This window comes from Nannospalax galili, unplaced genomic scaffold (genome assembly GCF_000622305.1).
Source record: "Nannospalax galili isolate Female #2095 unplaced genomic scaffold, S.galili_v1.0 scaffold1124, whole genome shotgun sequence".
In the NCBI taxonomy this organism is placed as follows: domain Eukaryota; kingdom Metazoa; phylum Chordata; class Mammalia; order Rodentia; family Spalacidae; genus Nannospalax; species Nannospalax galili.
The window spans coordinates 460,421-475,032 of NW_008351693.1; the positions used below are offsets into that span (position 1 = coordinate 460,421).

The 14,612-nt window shown below is 43.8% G+C and overlaps 1 protein-coding gene across 1 annotated transcript in view; it reads right to left on the minus strand.

Annotated features, from left to right (window-relative positions):
- Gipc2 (GIPC PDZ domain containing family member 2) overlaps positions 1-14,612 on the minus strand; it is an 81,116-nt gene that overhangs the window by 29,519 nt on the left and 36,985 nt on the right. Inside the window, exon 3 of the mRNA XM_008848633.3 lies at positions 8,627-8,807. Coding sequence (XP_008846855.1) covers positions 8,627-8,807 — 181 coding nt within the window. The remainder of the gene's footprint in view (positions 1-8,626; positions 8,808-14,612) is intronic.

The following is a 14,612-nucleotide window of genomic DNA, read 5'->3' on the forward strand; positions in this document are numbered from 1 at the left end:
GGAGGGGGAAGAAGGAGGAGGGAGAAGGGACAAGAAAGGAAGGAAAAGGGACTGGAGAGATGTTCAGTGGTTAAAAGCACTGGCTGCTCTTGCAGAAGATCCGGGTTCAATTTCTAGCACCCACATGGTAGCTCACAACTGTGCATAACTCCAGTTCCAGGGAATCTGATGCCCTCTTCTGACCTCTGTGGGCATTACATGACACAGGTACATTTACCTACATGCAGGCAACACACTCATATACATACAATAAAAAATAATAAAACATTGCACAACATGGGTGCACTTACATACATGCAGGCAATACACTCATACACATAAGATAAAAATAATAAAATATTTTTAAAAAAATAAAAAGAAAGACAAGGGAAAAGTACTAAAAGGAGGAAAGACAAGCATTTTAATGTCTGAAACAACTAAGAACTCCTGTAACATTTAAGAACCAAGCTTATCTCCTAAAGCACCACAGGACAGTCTTTGAAATGAACACAGCAGTGAAGCTGAATTGGGACAATGAGTCCAGCATCTCCAGCTGTGCATGACTCAAAGGACGCATACGCTCTTCACATAGTTAACATCCTATTCTGATGGGCACATAGCACAGAAACGAAGCCTCCAAAAACAGACATAACAGACCTGTTACAGAATCTAACCACACCCTAAAAGTCTAACCACTCCCTAAAAGTCTAACCACACCCTAAAAGTCTGACCACACCCTAAAAGTCTAACCACTCCCTAAAAGTCTAACCACTCCCTAAAAGTCTAACCACTCCCTAAAAGTCTAACCATGCCCTAAAAGTCTAACCACTCCCTAAAAGTCTAACCCCAAAATGTCTTAGAAGGAAACTTTTTCCTTTCAAATCCCTTTCTGATCTTGAAAATAGAGAAATGTTTTAGGTCTCCCTCGTGGTCTTCTTCCAAAAAAGGCAAAAGTCACATTTTTGACAAATTCCACAGACTAAATGAGTCAAGACTCACTGAAGTAAAACAGAGCCAAAGCTTCATGAACTTAATAGTTATTTCTCTACAGTTCAAAGAGCTCCTGGGAAAAGAAACCAGTTGAACTGGTCTGGTTTTAAGAGTCACCTCAGTGGAAGAGTGGATTTTCACAGCCTGGGACAATCTGGGTTTGCAGGGCATGCTTCAGGGTCAAGCTTATTGTCAAAGCTCTGCCCCTTTATACAAGGGGAAAGGAAATGAGCCATGTCCTAAAAAAATACCTCTAGAGACATTCCAGCTGACACTTGATAAGGGCTGGGAAGGCTGCCATTGGCTCATGGGTAGAGAAAGAAAAACTGGATCAGACAGAGATGACCAGGAGAAAGCACGTCAGGTATGGGAAAAGTTTCCCCCTAACTGCACATTTCCAGGGTGGAGGTTCTCTAACCCATAAACTTCAAGAGCTGTGTTTTTGCTGTGGTTCACTGTAAGAAACAAATACATGATATTGCATGCTACAAATATACAGAAACATGTATATATAATGTTTGTAACAAACAATGCATTCCTAGTGATTGGGGATATAGCTCAGTCGGTAAGTTGGTAGAGCGCTTACCTAGCATGCATAAGGTCCTGGGCTCAATCCCCAACACTGTATAAACAGGTTATGGTAGTGCCTGACTGGAGTCCCCCCACTAGGAAGGTAGAGGTGGGAAGATCAGAAGTTCAAGGTCATGCTCAGCTACATAGCAAGTTTGAAACCAGCCTGAGCTACAGGAGACCCTGTATCAAACAAAACAAAACAGCTCAGTCCATTCCTTTACTACGTATGAGGTACTATATTTTCAACTCTGTCCTACTTTATGTTCCACACACTAGTTGGACTCACTAATTGAAAAATAGTGATTTGAACTCTGACTAGCACCAGAGTTTTATATTTTATAGTGGACTTTATTCCTCCTTCTGCCCCAAGACTAACTTAGGAAAGCCCAGTGGAGCATCTGCTCTCAGGATGTATGAAAAGGGTTACCTACAGAGCTGTCTCCTCCATGTCTGGCCACTCCATTTACAAACTCTTCCTTCTGCTGCTTAAATGCTGCTGTTTCCCATAAAGCTCTGCTTCCACTCCTTTTCTCTCAGCTGAGTGTAGACATTTATTTCCAGAGCGTCTACTTCCAATGCATTATGGGTCAATCATTCATAAATCCCATTCTCTAGACCTGGTTCTTAATGGCTACCCACCCCATGCATTTCCAACTGAACCGACCCACCAATTTCAAACTCATTAGATCCCAAATTTCACTTCTCATGTCTCTCTCCTCCCTCTGTCCTAAGTCTTCCAAAGCATCTCTCACCTCAAAGAACCCTTCTGCCATACCACAAAGCTATGCTCGTTAGTTGTGGTGTTTCATTCCTTTTCCTCTATATCCAGTGGTTCCTGATTCAACCTTCTTAATATGAATATGCAAGAATATGTAAGAAAACATTTAACAACTAGCTTTCTAATCTAAATCAATGCTCTAACTTGGGCTGGGTATGTAGCTTAGTTGTAGGGTATTTATGTAGCATGTCCTGGATTGATCCCAAATGCTGGGGCAGGGAGGGGGACGTTGACTTGTGGCACTTGCCTATTTCTATGGTGTAAATACCCCACTATAACAGTCATAGGCACAAATGTATCCTGCACGTGCCTATCTGTTCCTCTAAACAATTTCCCCTCTCCACACCTATGGGACTTGCCTTAATTCAAGGTTCCATCTTCTCCCATTGCTAATACAACGTGATCTTCATGATCTCCTGACCTCAACCTCATATCCCATCTGGTCATCTGCACAGTCTCAAAATGTCATTCTTAAATCTAGAGCTCATCTTCTAACCCTGCCCTTGGTTCTCCGTGACCTGTTCTCTGTCTTCACAGATAAGACCATAGGTAATTTGGGTCCAACTGATTCTTAGCATTCATCTCTTGCAGTACCTCCACCTAACATTTCATTTCAAACATACTGCTATACACAGCATTTCCAAATAAATGACGCTGTTCCATGCCTGAACTCATCTGTTCCTGTTCCTTAGGACACCTGCCTCCAACTTGTCCACTGAGCGAGCACCTACCCACCTTTCATGTGAATCTCAAAACCCTTCTCTCAGAAGGTTTTGCTGTTCCATGCCTGAACTCATCTGTTCCTGTTCCACTGAGCAAGCACCTACCCACCTTTCATGTGAATCTCAAAACCCTTCTCTCAGAAGGTTTTCCTGGGCTAGAAAAATAATTGAGAGATGGTGGAGCAGTTGCCTAGCATAAGCAAGGCCTTGGACTCAATCCCCAGTACCCACCCCCCAAAAATGGAATATTTCCTGAACTCCTTAGAAAGGCATGATACTCTCACTTTTATATGTTGATACATTTTAGCACCTCGACACTCTTTGCTCAATTTATTTCTTCACATAGCCATCTATCTCACTAAATAGGAACCTACAGATCTAGATCTCATTCAGCATCTATCAAGCAAATAGAGAGAGATGGCACACAGTAGGCTATCAATACATGGTGACTATTGGCATCTAGTACCCTAAGACCAGCATATACTAACTGCTCTATAGCTGGCTGTTGAAAGAAATATACCAGTATGTTTTTAGATTGAAAGAGTGCTAAAATAGTAGTAGATTCTAGATTTTTAGAGTACCCAAGATCTTCCATAGTCCAAGTCCTGGCAACGGAATGATTTCCTTCTTCTCCTTGTCTATTGGTCTCGGCATTAGTTTACCAGGCTGTCCCAGCAAGGCACCACAGACCGGATGGTTTGATGACAACTTAGCTTCTCATAGTTCTGAAGATCAGAAGTTGAAGATCAAGGTGTCCCTGGGGCTGGTTTCTGCTTGGGGCTCTGACTTTTGCCTGTAAATCTTTGTGTTCAGATGGTTTACTTCCTCTACCTATGTCTGTGTCCAAATCCCCTCTTAGAGATGTGCCAGCTCCACTGGATTAGGGACCTACTGACCTCACTTCCATTTCATTACATCTTTAGAAACTCTAGCCCCAAACACGGTCACATTCTGAGGTCCTGGTGATTGGTATTTCCTCATATTGGTTTTGAAGGACTCAGTTCAGCCATGAAAGCCTCCCACTAGACTGCGAGTTCCTCCCAAAACAGGAACCACAGCTTAGTTCCTGCTTGATATACACCATGCCTAGCTGTACCAGGAACACAAAAGATTCCAAGCCAACAATTTTTGGCATGAGGAGAGGACCTTCCTTTTCAGAAATACAGTGCAAATCTGTAGGCTGCAGCCCTCTCAAAATCCAGCAGCCAGCACCAAGAAAAACAATTTTATTCTTTCCCTGATGGATGGTGTGATACTGTCATTGTCTTTAGCTAGTCCACTGACAAAAGCTATGTACATGGCACCCGATTCATAGCAGAAAAATAACATCCTTAAGGACAAGCATCCAAAGCCATTGACCATACCCTTTTCCCAGGAGGCTAGTCAATCACGCAGCCTGCCTTCCCCCACTATCAAGGTGAGCACATGCCCTAATCAATTCTCCCCTCTCTCCTCAGAATCCAAATCCTGGGTGGTATAACATAAAGGCAGAAAGTAACGTCCTCTAAGTCAGTGCCACCAGAGTCTCCAGGTATGCACAATCCTGAGGCTTCCAACCTTCCCAAGGCTTGATCAACTCTTCCTTATTTGAAATTTATGTTGTAGTCTTGCTACAAATGCCTTGTCCTTAAATTAGACAGTGTTTATTCTATACATGAAAAAGAATCTTGGCACAAATACTAGCCCCTGGAAGTGGGGTGTGAAAGTGGTGGACCGAAAACAGGGAAATGGAAGCAGGAAGTAAGGACAGTAAGGGGACCCCCCCCCAACGCCCACTGCAGAGTTGATCTCACATTCCTTGATAGGCCATTGCAAAGCGATGTGCACTCGTGTTTTGAGATATAATCCACATGCATGCCTCCCCTGGCTATATCTTTAGGAAAGTTGGTAGAAACGTCAAAATGCTGGGGGAGGGGGGTGGCCACTTCTGACAGCATTGGGGAAGATCCCAACAACGACTTGGCTTCAGCTGAGGGACTGCATGAATAGAAAACGTCACCTCACTTACTCCGCCCCTTTCTCCTGATAGAACCCACAATGACAGAAAGCCAGAAAATCACGAAGAACTATGAAATTTGAACTTATAGCCAGGCATGGTGATGTGCACCTATGATCCCAGAACTTGGGGAGCTGAGGCAGGAGGGTCATAAGTTAAAGACGACCAGCCTGGGCAACATAGCAAAAGCCTATCTCAACAATGAGAGAGAGAGAGAGAGAGAGAGAGAGAGAGAGAGAGAGAGAGAGAGAGGAGAGAGATTTGAGTTCTTGGCCCTGAGTCAATGATAGTTCTAGAAAAATAAATAAATAAGGAAACACAATAAAAGAAAAGGCTGGGACCAGGAGAACTGGGGGAAGCCTGAGCCCTTGTGTACCTGCCTCCTTGGCAAAGAGCAAAGCTCTTGGAAGAAGCCAGACAAAGAACAAACTATCTTTATCCCAAAACAGCGCAAAGCAACGAAAATCCAGGGCCAGAAGACGGGAGAGCTGCAAGGCTTACTTCTGAGAGAGAAATCCCCAGTCTGGAGTCGCAGTAAAGGATCAGCCCATAGAAGGGAACAAATACGCAGAGACCAGCAGCTTCTAAAGTATGCATCTCTCAACTCTCACCAGTGGAACCTCCTCATGCAACAGACGGCAATGAAAACAGAAGGCCACAACTGGCCAAAATGTAGAGGATAAGAGACTGCAGAGTGCATGTCCCTGGGTAGGACTCATATTAAACCTCACCCACCCAGGGCTCAGGGACCATTGTGGAAAAGGGGGGAGAGAGATTGTAAGAGTCAGGGGAGGAGGTGCAGGACCATAAGGAAACCGAGCCCTCCAGGCTTCTGGGAGCTTGCTCATATGAACTTACAGCAACGGTAATACCATGCACAAGACCCATGCACATTCATCAGACAAGCACCCAGCATAGAGCTGGGGAAATGGGCAGGGGGCCCAACCTTAGCTGAGGAACTGTTGGTAACTGATCACTGCTGGGGGAGGGAGAGTCGCTTTTCTTTAAGGAGTGACGCTAGATAGGCTGACCAAGCTCCAGTGGACGAACTCACAATGAGGGACACCTAGGTGCACAAACTTGACTTGATAGGCCTTAACATATATGACAAGGCCCCAACCTTAGCTGAGGAACTGGTAACTGAACACTGCTGGGGGAGGGAGAGTCGCTTTTCTTTAAGGGGTGATGCTAGATAGGCTGACCAAGCTCCAGTGGACGAACTCACAATCAGGGACACCTAGGTGCACAAACTTGACTTGATAGGCCTTAACATATATGACACAATGCAAGAAATCATGTGGACTATGGGGGGGGGCACATATATAGGGGAGGGGAGGCCTAAATATGATTAAGATCTATAAAATGTACAAAAATTCAATGAAAGTATACATTGAAAAAAAAGTAAAAACTAATCACTGCTCCAAAATCAACCTCTGAATAGCCTAAACTACATACCAACAGAATGGGTCTGTTGAAACAACATATCCCTAGTAGAAAAATCCTACCCAGGTGCTTTTTCAATGTGTCCACAGAACCCATGAAGCAACAGAGAACAGACTCAACAGCACTAGGCATGTAAGTAAAGTGTATTTATTACATATGTCTCTGGTACTGAAGGAGAAAAAGAGCATACTCACAGAACAACAGCAGCTAAATACACCGACTTCGGTAACACTCAGAACTATCAGCAACCCAAATGAAGGGTCTGAGCAGCCTCCCACACAGACACAGGGACTCAAGGGTCTAGATGTATATAGCCACTGGGTGTGGTGGTGCATGCCTGTAATCCCAGCCCTTGGGAGGTGAAGGAGGGAGGATTGGGAGTTCAAGGTCATCTTCCAATACATAGTAAGTTCAAGGCCAGCCTGCCTACATGAGACCTTGTTTCAAAAAATAAAAGTGAAAATGCATTCAGCAGGAAGAAATAGAGATTAACTCTGTGAGACAGGTTGTGTATTGGAGATAACATGGAGGAAGAAATTATATTTCTTTTTTAAAATATTTCATTTATTATTTTTATTTTATGTGTATAAGTGTATTGCCTGCATGTACGCAAGTGCACCCGTGTTGTGTAATGCCCACAGAGGTCAGAGGAGGGTGTTGGATACCCTGAAACTGGAGTTGTGAAGAGTTGTCAGTCGCTATGTGCTGGGAATTGAACCCATTTCCCGTACACGAGTAGCCAGTGCTCTTAACTGCTGAGCCATCTCTCCAGCCCCGAAATTATACTTCTTGAGTTTTACAGAGAATACCTTTGATTTATGAAGAGTCTAAATCAAGTAAGAATATCTATCTGAAATTACCGCCCCCAGCAGTGTAAGGACCATGCTCTCTGGGGAGGCTGTGTGAAAAGGAACTGCTGCAGAGGGGTCTGAGCACTGTGTGCCTTCCTCAGGGAGAAGGAGAGCAAAGATGCTGAGCACCAGGCATGGTTCCTTCCACAGCAACACTGGCAGAAGCATCCTTCGCTCACACCTCTATCTCCAGCATGCAACATAAGCTCCACCATAATTCCATTAACTGGCAAATAATCACATGGACGCAGAGAAAACGTCCTAATTTCACAGCTGTAGCTATAATCTGTCACTCACTGGCAGAAAGAGAGGAGAATGGAATTTCCTCACAATTTTCATTAAATGCTTTGAGAGAACAGCATTAGAGACAAATTAGAAGGAACATCTGAGTTGTGTGAACAGCCTCAGGAACAGAGGGTGGGTGGGGGGTCAAGGATGAGTAAGAGCAAGCCCAGACGACTCTGCTGAGGCTATTTTAACACTGATGAACATGAAGCCTTCATCTGGCTTATTAAAATAGTGCTAGGTATCAAGAGAAGCTGGCACATTCTTGGGCTGATGAGATGGCCCTGGAGGTTTGAACAACAGTTGGAATATAGCTACTGTGGCTAAAACCAGCCAAGTACAGATGTCGACCAAAGAAGGAGTCGTTTCCTACCATCCTGTGCTGCCAAACTAAATGCCAAGGGAGGGAAGGTTTAGGAAGCCTTTGCAATGGAATGGGTAACTGTTAAATTCTAACTCTGCATGTAGCTAAAATCTTTGCTGCTAGGGTCCATGGAGAACAATCATTATGGTTTAAAAGCTCAATCAGAAATCTTCCTGCTCAGCAAAATGAAAACAATACAACAGAGATTGAAGCAGCCTCTCCTCCAGTTCCAGGCCTAGACACAGACTGTGGAGCTCCAAGTTTTCTTTCCTTCCTCCTTCAACAGTTGCTTTACTTATGAATAATGTTATCTATAATTTTAGTGTTAACCGAGAGTAGATTAGATGGTTGTCCCTAAAGCAACTGCCCCACATGATAGTACTTCTTCCTCTTAGAAAGATAAACAAGGAGAGGACAAGTCACTCTGTCTCTTTCTCTGTCTGTCTCTGTCTGTCTCTCTCTCTCTGTCTCTCTCTCTGTCTCTCTCTGTCTCTCTCTCTTGTCTCTGTCTCTGTCTGTCTCTCTCTCTCTCTGTCTCTGTGTGTGTGTGTCTCTCTCTCTCTCTCTCTCTCTCTCTCTCTCTCTCTCTCACACACACACACACACACACACACACAGGCATGTACACACACACAATCAACTTACCAAATGCCTTTTTGGGTTCTATTAACTTCAAGGTAAAGAGTTCCTCTTTTTTTAATTCCTTTAACTTCTTAGCGACTTCATAGTGACGCCACCCAACAATATTTTCTCCATTTATGGATTCAATGTGATCCCCCACACAGATCGTTTTAACTGAGTCAATGATACTGCCATCTTTAATTCTCTGAAAGAAAGAAAATCAATGATCGAACAAAATGGAACTGAGTAGCGGCACTTTTCATGTTCTTGAGATACATCATGTGGACATATTTGCAACATAGTTTAATGCTTGGTTAAAAACAGAGGACTGCCGGGCGTGGTGGCGCACGCCTTTAATCCCAGCACTCGGGAGGCAGAGGCAGGCGGATCTCTGTGAGTTCAAGGCCAGCCTGGTCTACATAGTGAGGCTACAGGGGGACCCTTTTTCAGAAAAACCAAAAAAAAAAAAAAAAACAGAGGACCAACTAATGAAAAGCAATCATCTTACCTTTATCCTTTCTTCATCGGACCATTCAGAACTATGTTCCCTCAGAGCCACTGTCTCCTCTGGAAAGCTTTTCCTGAAACCCTCCCACCCAATCCCTAAGAAGAGGGGACAGGCCACTCATCTGTAGTGCTTTCTATATACACAGAGCCCAAAGAGAAGCATCTGTACACCTGCTACTTCAAGTGATTCTAATAACCTTTATGAGAGTCTGTCATAACTCAGGAAGCCTTGGGAAGAGCAAGTGGCCTGCCAGGTTCATCATACCACAGTGCAGTTGTCAACCTCCTGTTGTCTGTCACCACCATCTGTTTTCTAGTAGGAAAGTTATGTCTCTGGGGACAGAGACAACTTTATTCACTATTGTATGCCCTATGCCTAGCATGATTCGTGCACAGTGATAAATGATTTAAGATTTATTTTTCTTTGTATTTGTGTGTATGTGTGTGTCTATGTAAATACATACAGTGTATGTAGGTTCCTGCAGAGGCCAGAATACGGCCAAATCCTCTGGAGACGGAGTCACAGGCATTTGTGAGCCTCCCTGTGTGAGTGCTCGGTACTGAACTTGGGTCCTTTAGAAGGGCAGCAAGCACTCTTACCTACTGAGCCATCCCTCCAGCCCCCAATAATTATATGAAATTTATTTTTTATTTATTTTTTTCTTTTTGGTCTTTTGGAGACAGTGTCTCCTTGTAGGCCCAGTTGGCCAGGACTCACTATGTAGACCAGGCTGGCCTTGATCTCATAGTGATCCACCTGCCTTTGCCTCCAAAGTGCTGGGATTATAGGTATGAGTCACCATACCCAGCCTAGATAACCATTCTTAAGCCACTAAAGAACTTTAAAATCTGTATTTAACTTTGACTTTATCTTTTTATTCTAATTGGTCTCAAGATATATCTTAAGCCTGTTTTTTTTTCCTATGATCAATTATACCAAACCAATTTCAGTGTCCTATTACATATCTTTAAAGATTTTTTATAATTTTATTTAAAATAAGAACTATATAAAATTAATCAAGTAAAAGACTTAGAAGTGATGCATGACTCTTACCAGTGAGTTAAAAGTCAGAGTTAACAGTGAGATACTGTCACCCAAGCCTTGGGGCCAGAAAGGTCGCCAGACAACACCCAGAAGGAGAAAGGCAGATACCAGAAGTCTAAGCAGGGAGCAGGGAGGGAATCCACGCAGTCACAGTCGTTGGAGTCAAAGCATGCATAAGCAACAGACACAGAGCTGGGACAAAGAGGGAGAGCAGGGAGCAGGGAGGGAATCCACGCAGTCATTGGAGTCAAAGCATGCATAAGCAACAGACACAGAGCTGGGACAAAGAGGGAAAAATCGGGGTGGAACTTGGAGAAGAGCACAGTGAATCAGATGTGGAGCACAGCAGTCATGCTGATTCTTTATCCCATGGGCTATCTGAGTCTTCCCCTCCCAGGCGGGTGGCAGGGGCTAGGGAGATAGCTCAGCCAGTGAAGTGCTTGCCATGCAAGCAAAAGAATGTGAAAAGCCAGGTGTGGGGCATGTGTGCAAGCCATGTGCGGTAAGGCTTGTAATCCCACCTTTGCAGGGCCAGAGGCAAGACAGTCCCTGGGGCTCACTGGCCAACTAGCCTAGCGGAACTGGGGATTCCCAGATCCTAGTGAGACACCCTGTCTCAAAAGACACACACGTAAATAATAAGTTTGTTTTTAAAAGGTGGTAATGAAGACAAGCTTCTGGATACAATGTACTTTTCCAAGCCCACATTAACTGAACAGAGATTAGCAATACTTCTTAGAGTACTATCAGGTCCAAAGGCCCAGGAGGAAGGACAGACATTATTGCTGTACTTACACTTACTCAGTCACTTACATTATTCTCTATTCCATTAAAAACTTTCTCTTGAGTCGGGAATGGTGGTGCACACCGTTAATCCCAGCAGAGGCAGAGGCAGAGGCAGGTGGATCTCTATGAAATCAAGGCCAGCCTAGTCTACATAGTGAATTCCGGGTCAGCTGGAGCTACAGGGAGAGTCTGTCTCAAAAAAAAAAAAAAAAACTTTCTCTCACCTGGCCTTGAATATCCTTGAATATTAGTGCCGCAGAAGGTACAGAAGACTTATTGAAAAGTTTTTTGGAAGATAAGATCCACATTATTAAACATAAAGGTTCCCTGGGCCAGACAGATGACTCCGTGGGTAAAAAGACTTGTTTCAGAAACCTGACAACCTGAGTTCAATCCCTGGAACCTCCAGTGGAAGGAAAGAAATGATCCCCCAGAGTTGTCCACTGATCACCATATGTGTACCATGGACTGCATGTGTGTGAGCACACACATACACAATAATTTTTTAAGAAAATGATTTAAATAAAGGTTTCTAAACACTTTAGAACAGTATGAGTGTATGCACACATGTGTGCAGGTGTGCACATATCAAAAAGACATAAGAAGCCAGGTGTGGTGGTGCACACCTTTAATCCGAGCACTAAGGAGGCAGAGGCAGGTAGATCTCTATGAGATCAAAGCCAGACTGGTTTACACAGTGAGTCCCAGGCCAGCTGCTATGGGAGACCTGTCTCAAAAAAACAAAACTAAACTAAACTAAACACCACAGAGCCAGCTTAGAGGCATCACAGGCTAAATCATGGAAAACTTGAGCTCAAAATAAATGATAAATATAGTAATAATGCATTGAGTTAAAATGAAGAAATGATGGCTGAGCATGGCAGCACTCAGCACGGCAGGACACACCTGTAATCCCAGCACTCAGTATGGCAGGACACACCTGTAATCCCAGCACTCAGTATGGCAGGACACACCTGTAATCCCAGCACTCAGCACGGCAGGACACACCTGTAATCCCAGCACTCAGCATGGCAGGACACACCTGTAATCCCAGCACTCAGCATGCCAATACATGCCTGTAATCCCAGATCAGGAGGCTGAGGCAGGATGATCAGCAAATTTGAGATTGGCCTGGGCTGCAGTGTGACATTATCAGGAGGAGGGGACAACAAGGGGAGGGGAGGGGAAGACAGAAACTGACCCTTTCTGACAATAACTAAACAAGTAAGTCAAGAGTGATTGGCCAGGGTGTGTGTGTGTGTGTGTGTGTGTGTGTGTGTGTGTGTGATGCTGAAGACTGTACCTCTTACAAGAATGTTTTTCCTTAGATTCATTTATTTTATGAGTATGAGTGTTTTGCCTGCATTGTGTGTATGTGTGTCACATGTGTGTAGGTGACTGTGAAAGCCAGAAGAGGGTGTCCGATTCCTCTGGAACTGGACTTCCAGGCACTCGTGACCTGCTATGTGGGTGCTGGGAATGAAACCCAAGCCCTCTGCAAGACCTTTGCAAGAAAAGCAACTGCTCTTGACAACTAAGCCATCTCTCCAGGCCCTAAGAATGCTTTTTTAAAAAAACAATAAAATGCTTTCTAAGAAATGCAGAATAATCTTACCAAAAATTATCATTCTGTCACCATTAGAGGGGACGTCGATTCGTGTAAGACACATCAACAACTGCCAGTTCTCCCGAACGTGAGAAACATGACAGGGTATTTTCAGAATCTCAAAGTATCTCCACATAAACATCTATTAATTACAAAAGAAATACAATGACTTTGCAGTGAAAAAGGCTGTCTGGCAAAAATCAGACTAGTGATAAAAATTAATATCACAAATAATGAGACAAATCCCATGTCTAGTCAGATATGGAGTCAAGAGCACTTGAGTAATTTTCCTGCCCAAAATACATAACCTGTCTTTCAACATGAGGAAATATCAGAAAATAATAAATTAAGGACCATCCTACAAAAAGCTAAGGAAGTATTCTAGATTTTGAATAGGGTCAGTACAACTAACAGAGAGCATGGCCTGGACCTCATTAAGACATCTCAGACAACTACAGAGTGGACTAGAGATGAGCTGTTTGTTTTGATTTTTTGTTGTGAGCAAGGTGTCACGTATGCCAGGCTGGTCTCAAACACTCTGTGAAGTCAAGGATGACCTTGAACTCTGATCCTCCTGCCTTCATGGTCCAAATGCTAGGGTTACAGTCATTTACCGCTATATCCAGTGTTAAGCACTTCTGGGGATGGAACCTAGGGCTTCGTGCCTGCAAGGCAAGTACTCTACCAACTAAGCTACGTCCCCAGCTGTAGAGATGACTTTTATAGATAATTAAATCAATGTTGGCTTTTTCTCAATTTCATAATTATACTATGGTTATATATAATTTAGAGACTACCTTTGTTCTTCATAATCATACTCTGAGGCATTTAGAAATTAAATTGATGAATACAGATCAATATAGATACAGATGGAGATGTTGGCTCCACTTTCCCCTTTTCTACCATGCCCTGTATCCCCAAAGGACTAGTGACTAGTACTGAGACAGGCACATGTTTGACAAGGCATTTTTTTTAAAAAAATAGAAACAGCAGCTCTGAACGTCAGTGGCTCATATCTAAAGCATCCACACGTTTGTGAAGTGTCCAAGCCCTTCTCTGCGGGCATCAGATGGGCACTGCCGTGTGTGCCTGGTGTCCTAAGCTTCCCCTGGATTATCCCACATGACTTTCCCAACTCACAGGTTTTCCATTTGGTCATCCACTCAAACTTCAGGGCAGTCCTATCTTTTGCAGAGCTAAAAATAGTCCTTCTACCAAGCAGTTAGAGTGGCACGTACAGCTACCTTCCCTAGGACTGCCTCTTTACAATGATGATGCATGACCAGGACCAGGACAAAAGAAGGGCATTCAATGTGGTGGTGTTGCAGGAAGCCTATCACTTTTGCTCAGTGCATAGAAATGGTGAAGTCAAATCCTGAATCCTGAACCTGCCCAACTGCGTGACTTTAGCCAAGCTACTTAGCCTTCCTGATCCCTTCTCTCCATGGTAAGGTAGGGGTTACTAATACTGCCTGCCATGGAGTGGTTGCAGAGACGTCACACGGAAGAAGCCAGAGGGAGTAGAGTACATAGAGTATGATTATATAAACTTCAAGAAGCAAGCAGTGGGGGCTGGAGAGATGGCTAAGCAGTTAAGAGTACTGGCTGCTCTTGTAGAGGATCTGGGTTCAGTTCCCAGAACCCACATGGCAGCTAACAACTGTTCCAACTCCAATTCCAGGGAATCTGATGCCCTCTTCTGACCTCTGCAGGCATTGTACAACCCAGTGCACTTACACACATGCAGGCAATACACTCATACACATAAAATAAAAATAATAAAATATTTGTAGAAAAGAAGCAAGCAGTGGCAGATGCCAAAATGGAGGTCATTTGGAGTAGTGGGGACCAACTGGCAGAGTGCAGGAGGGGCTTCTGAGTGGGAGAGGTGCAATTTTCACAGATCTGGTGGTAGTTACACAGGCATTAGTAGGTGAACATTCATTAAACTATACATTTTAAAAAGGGCTCTACTACAACATAAAAGCAAATTTTAAAAAGACATAATGCCGCCGGGCGTGGTGGTGCACGCCTTTGATCCCAGCACTTGGGAGGCAGAGGTAGGC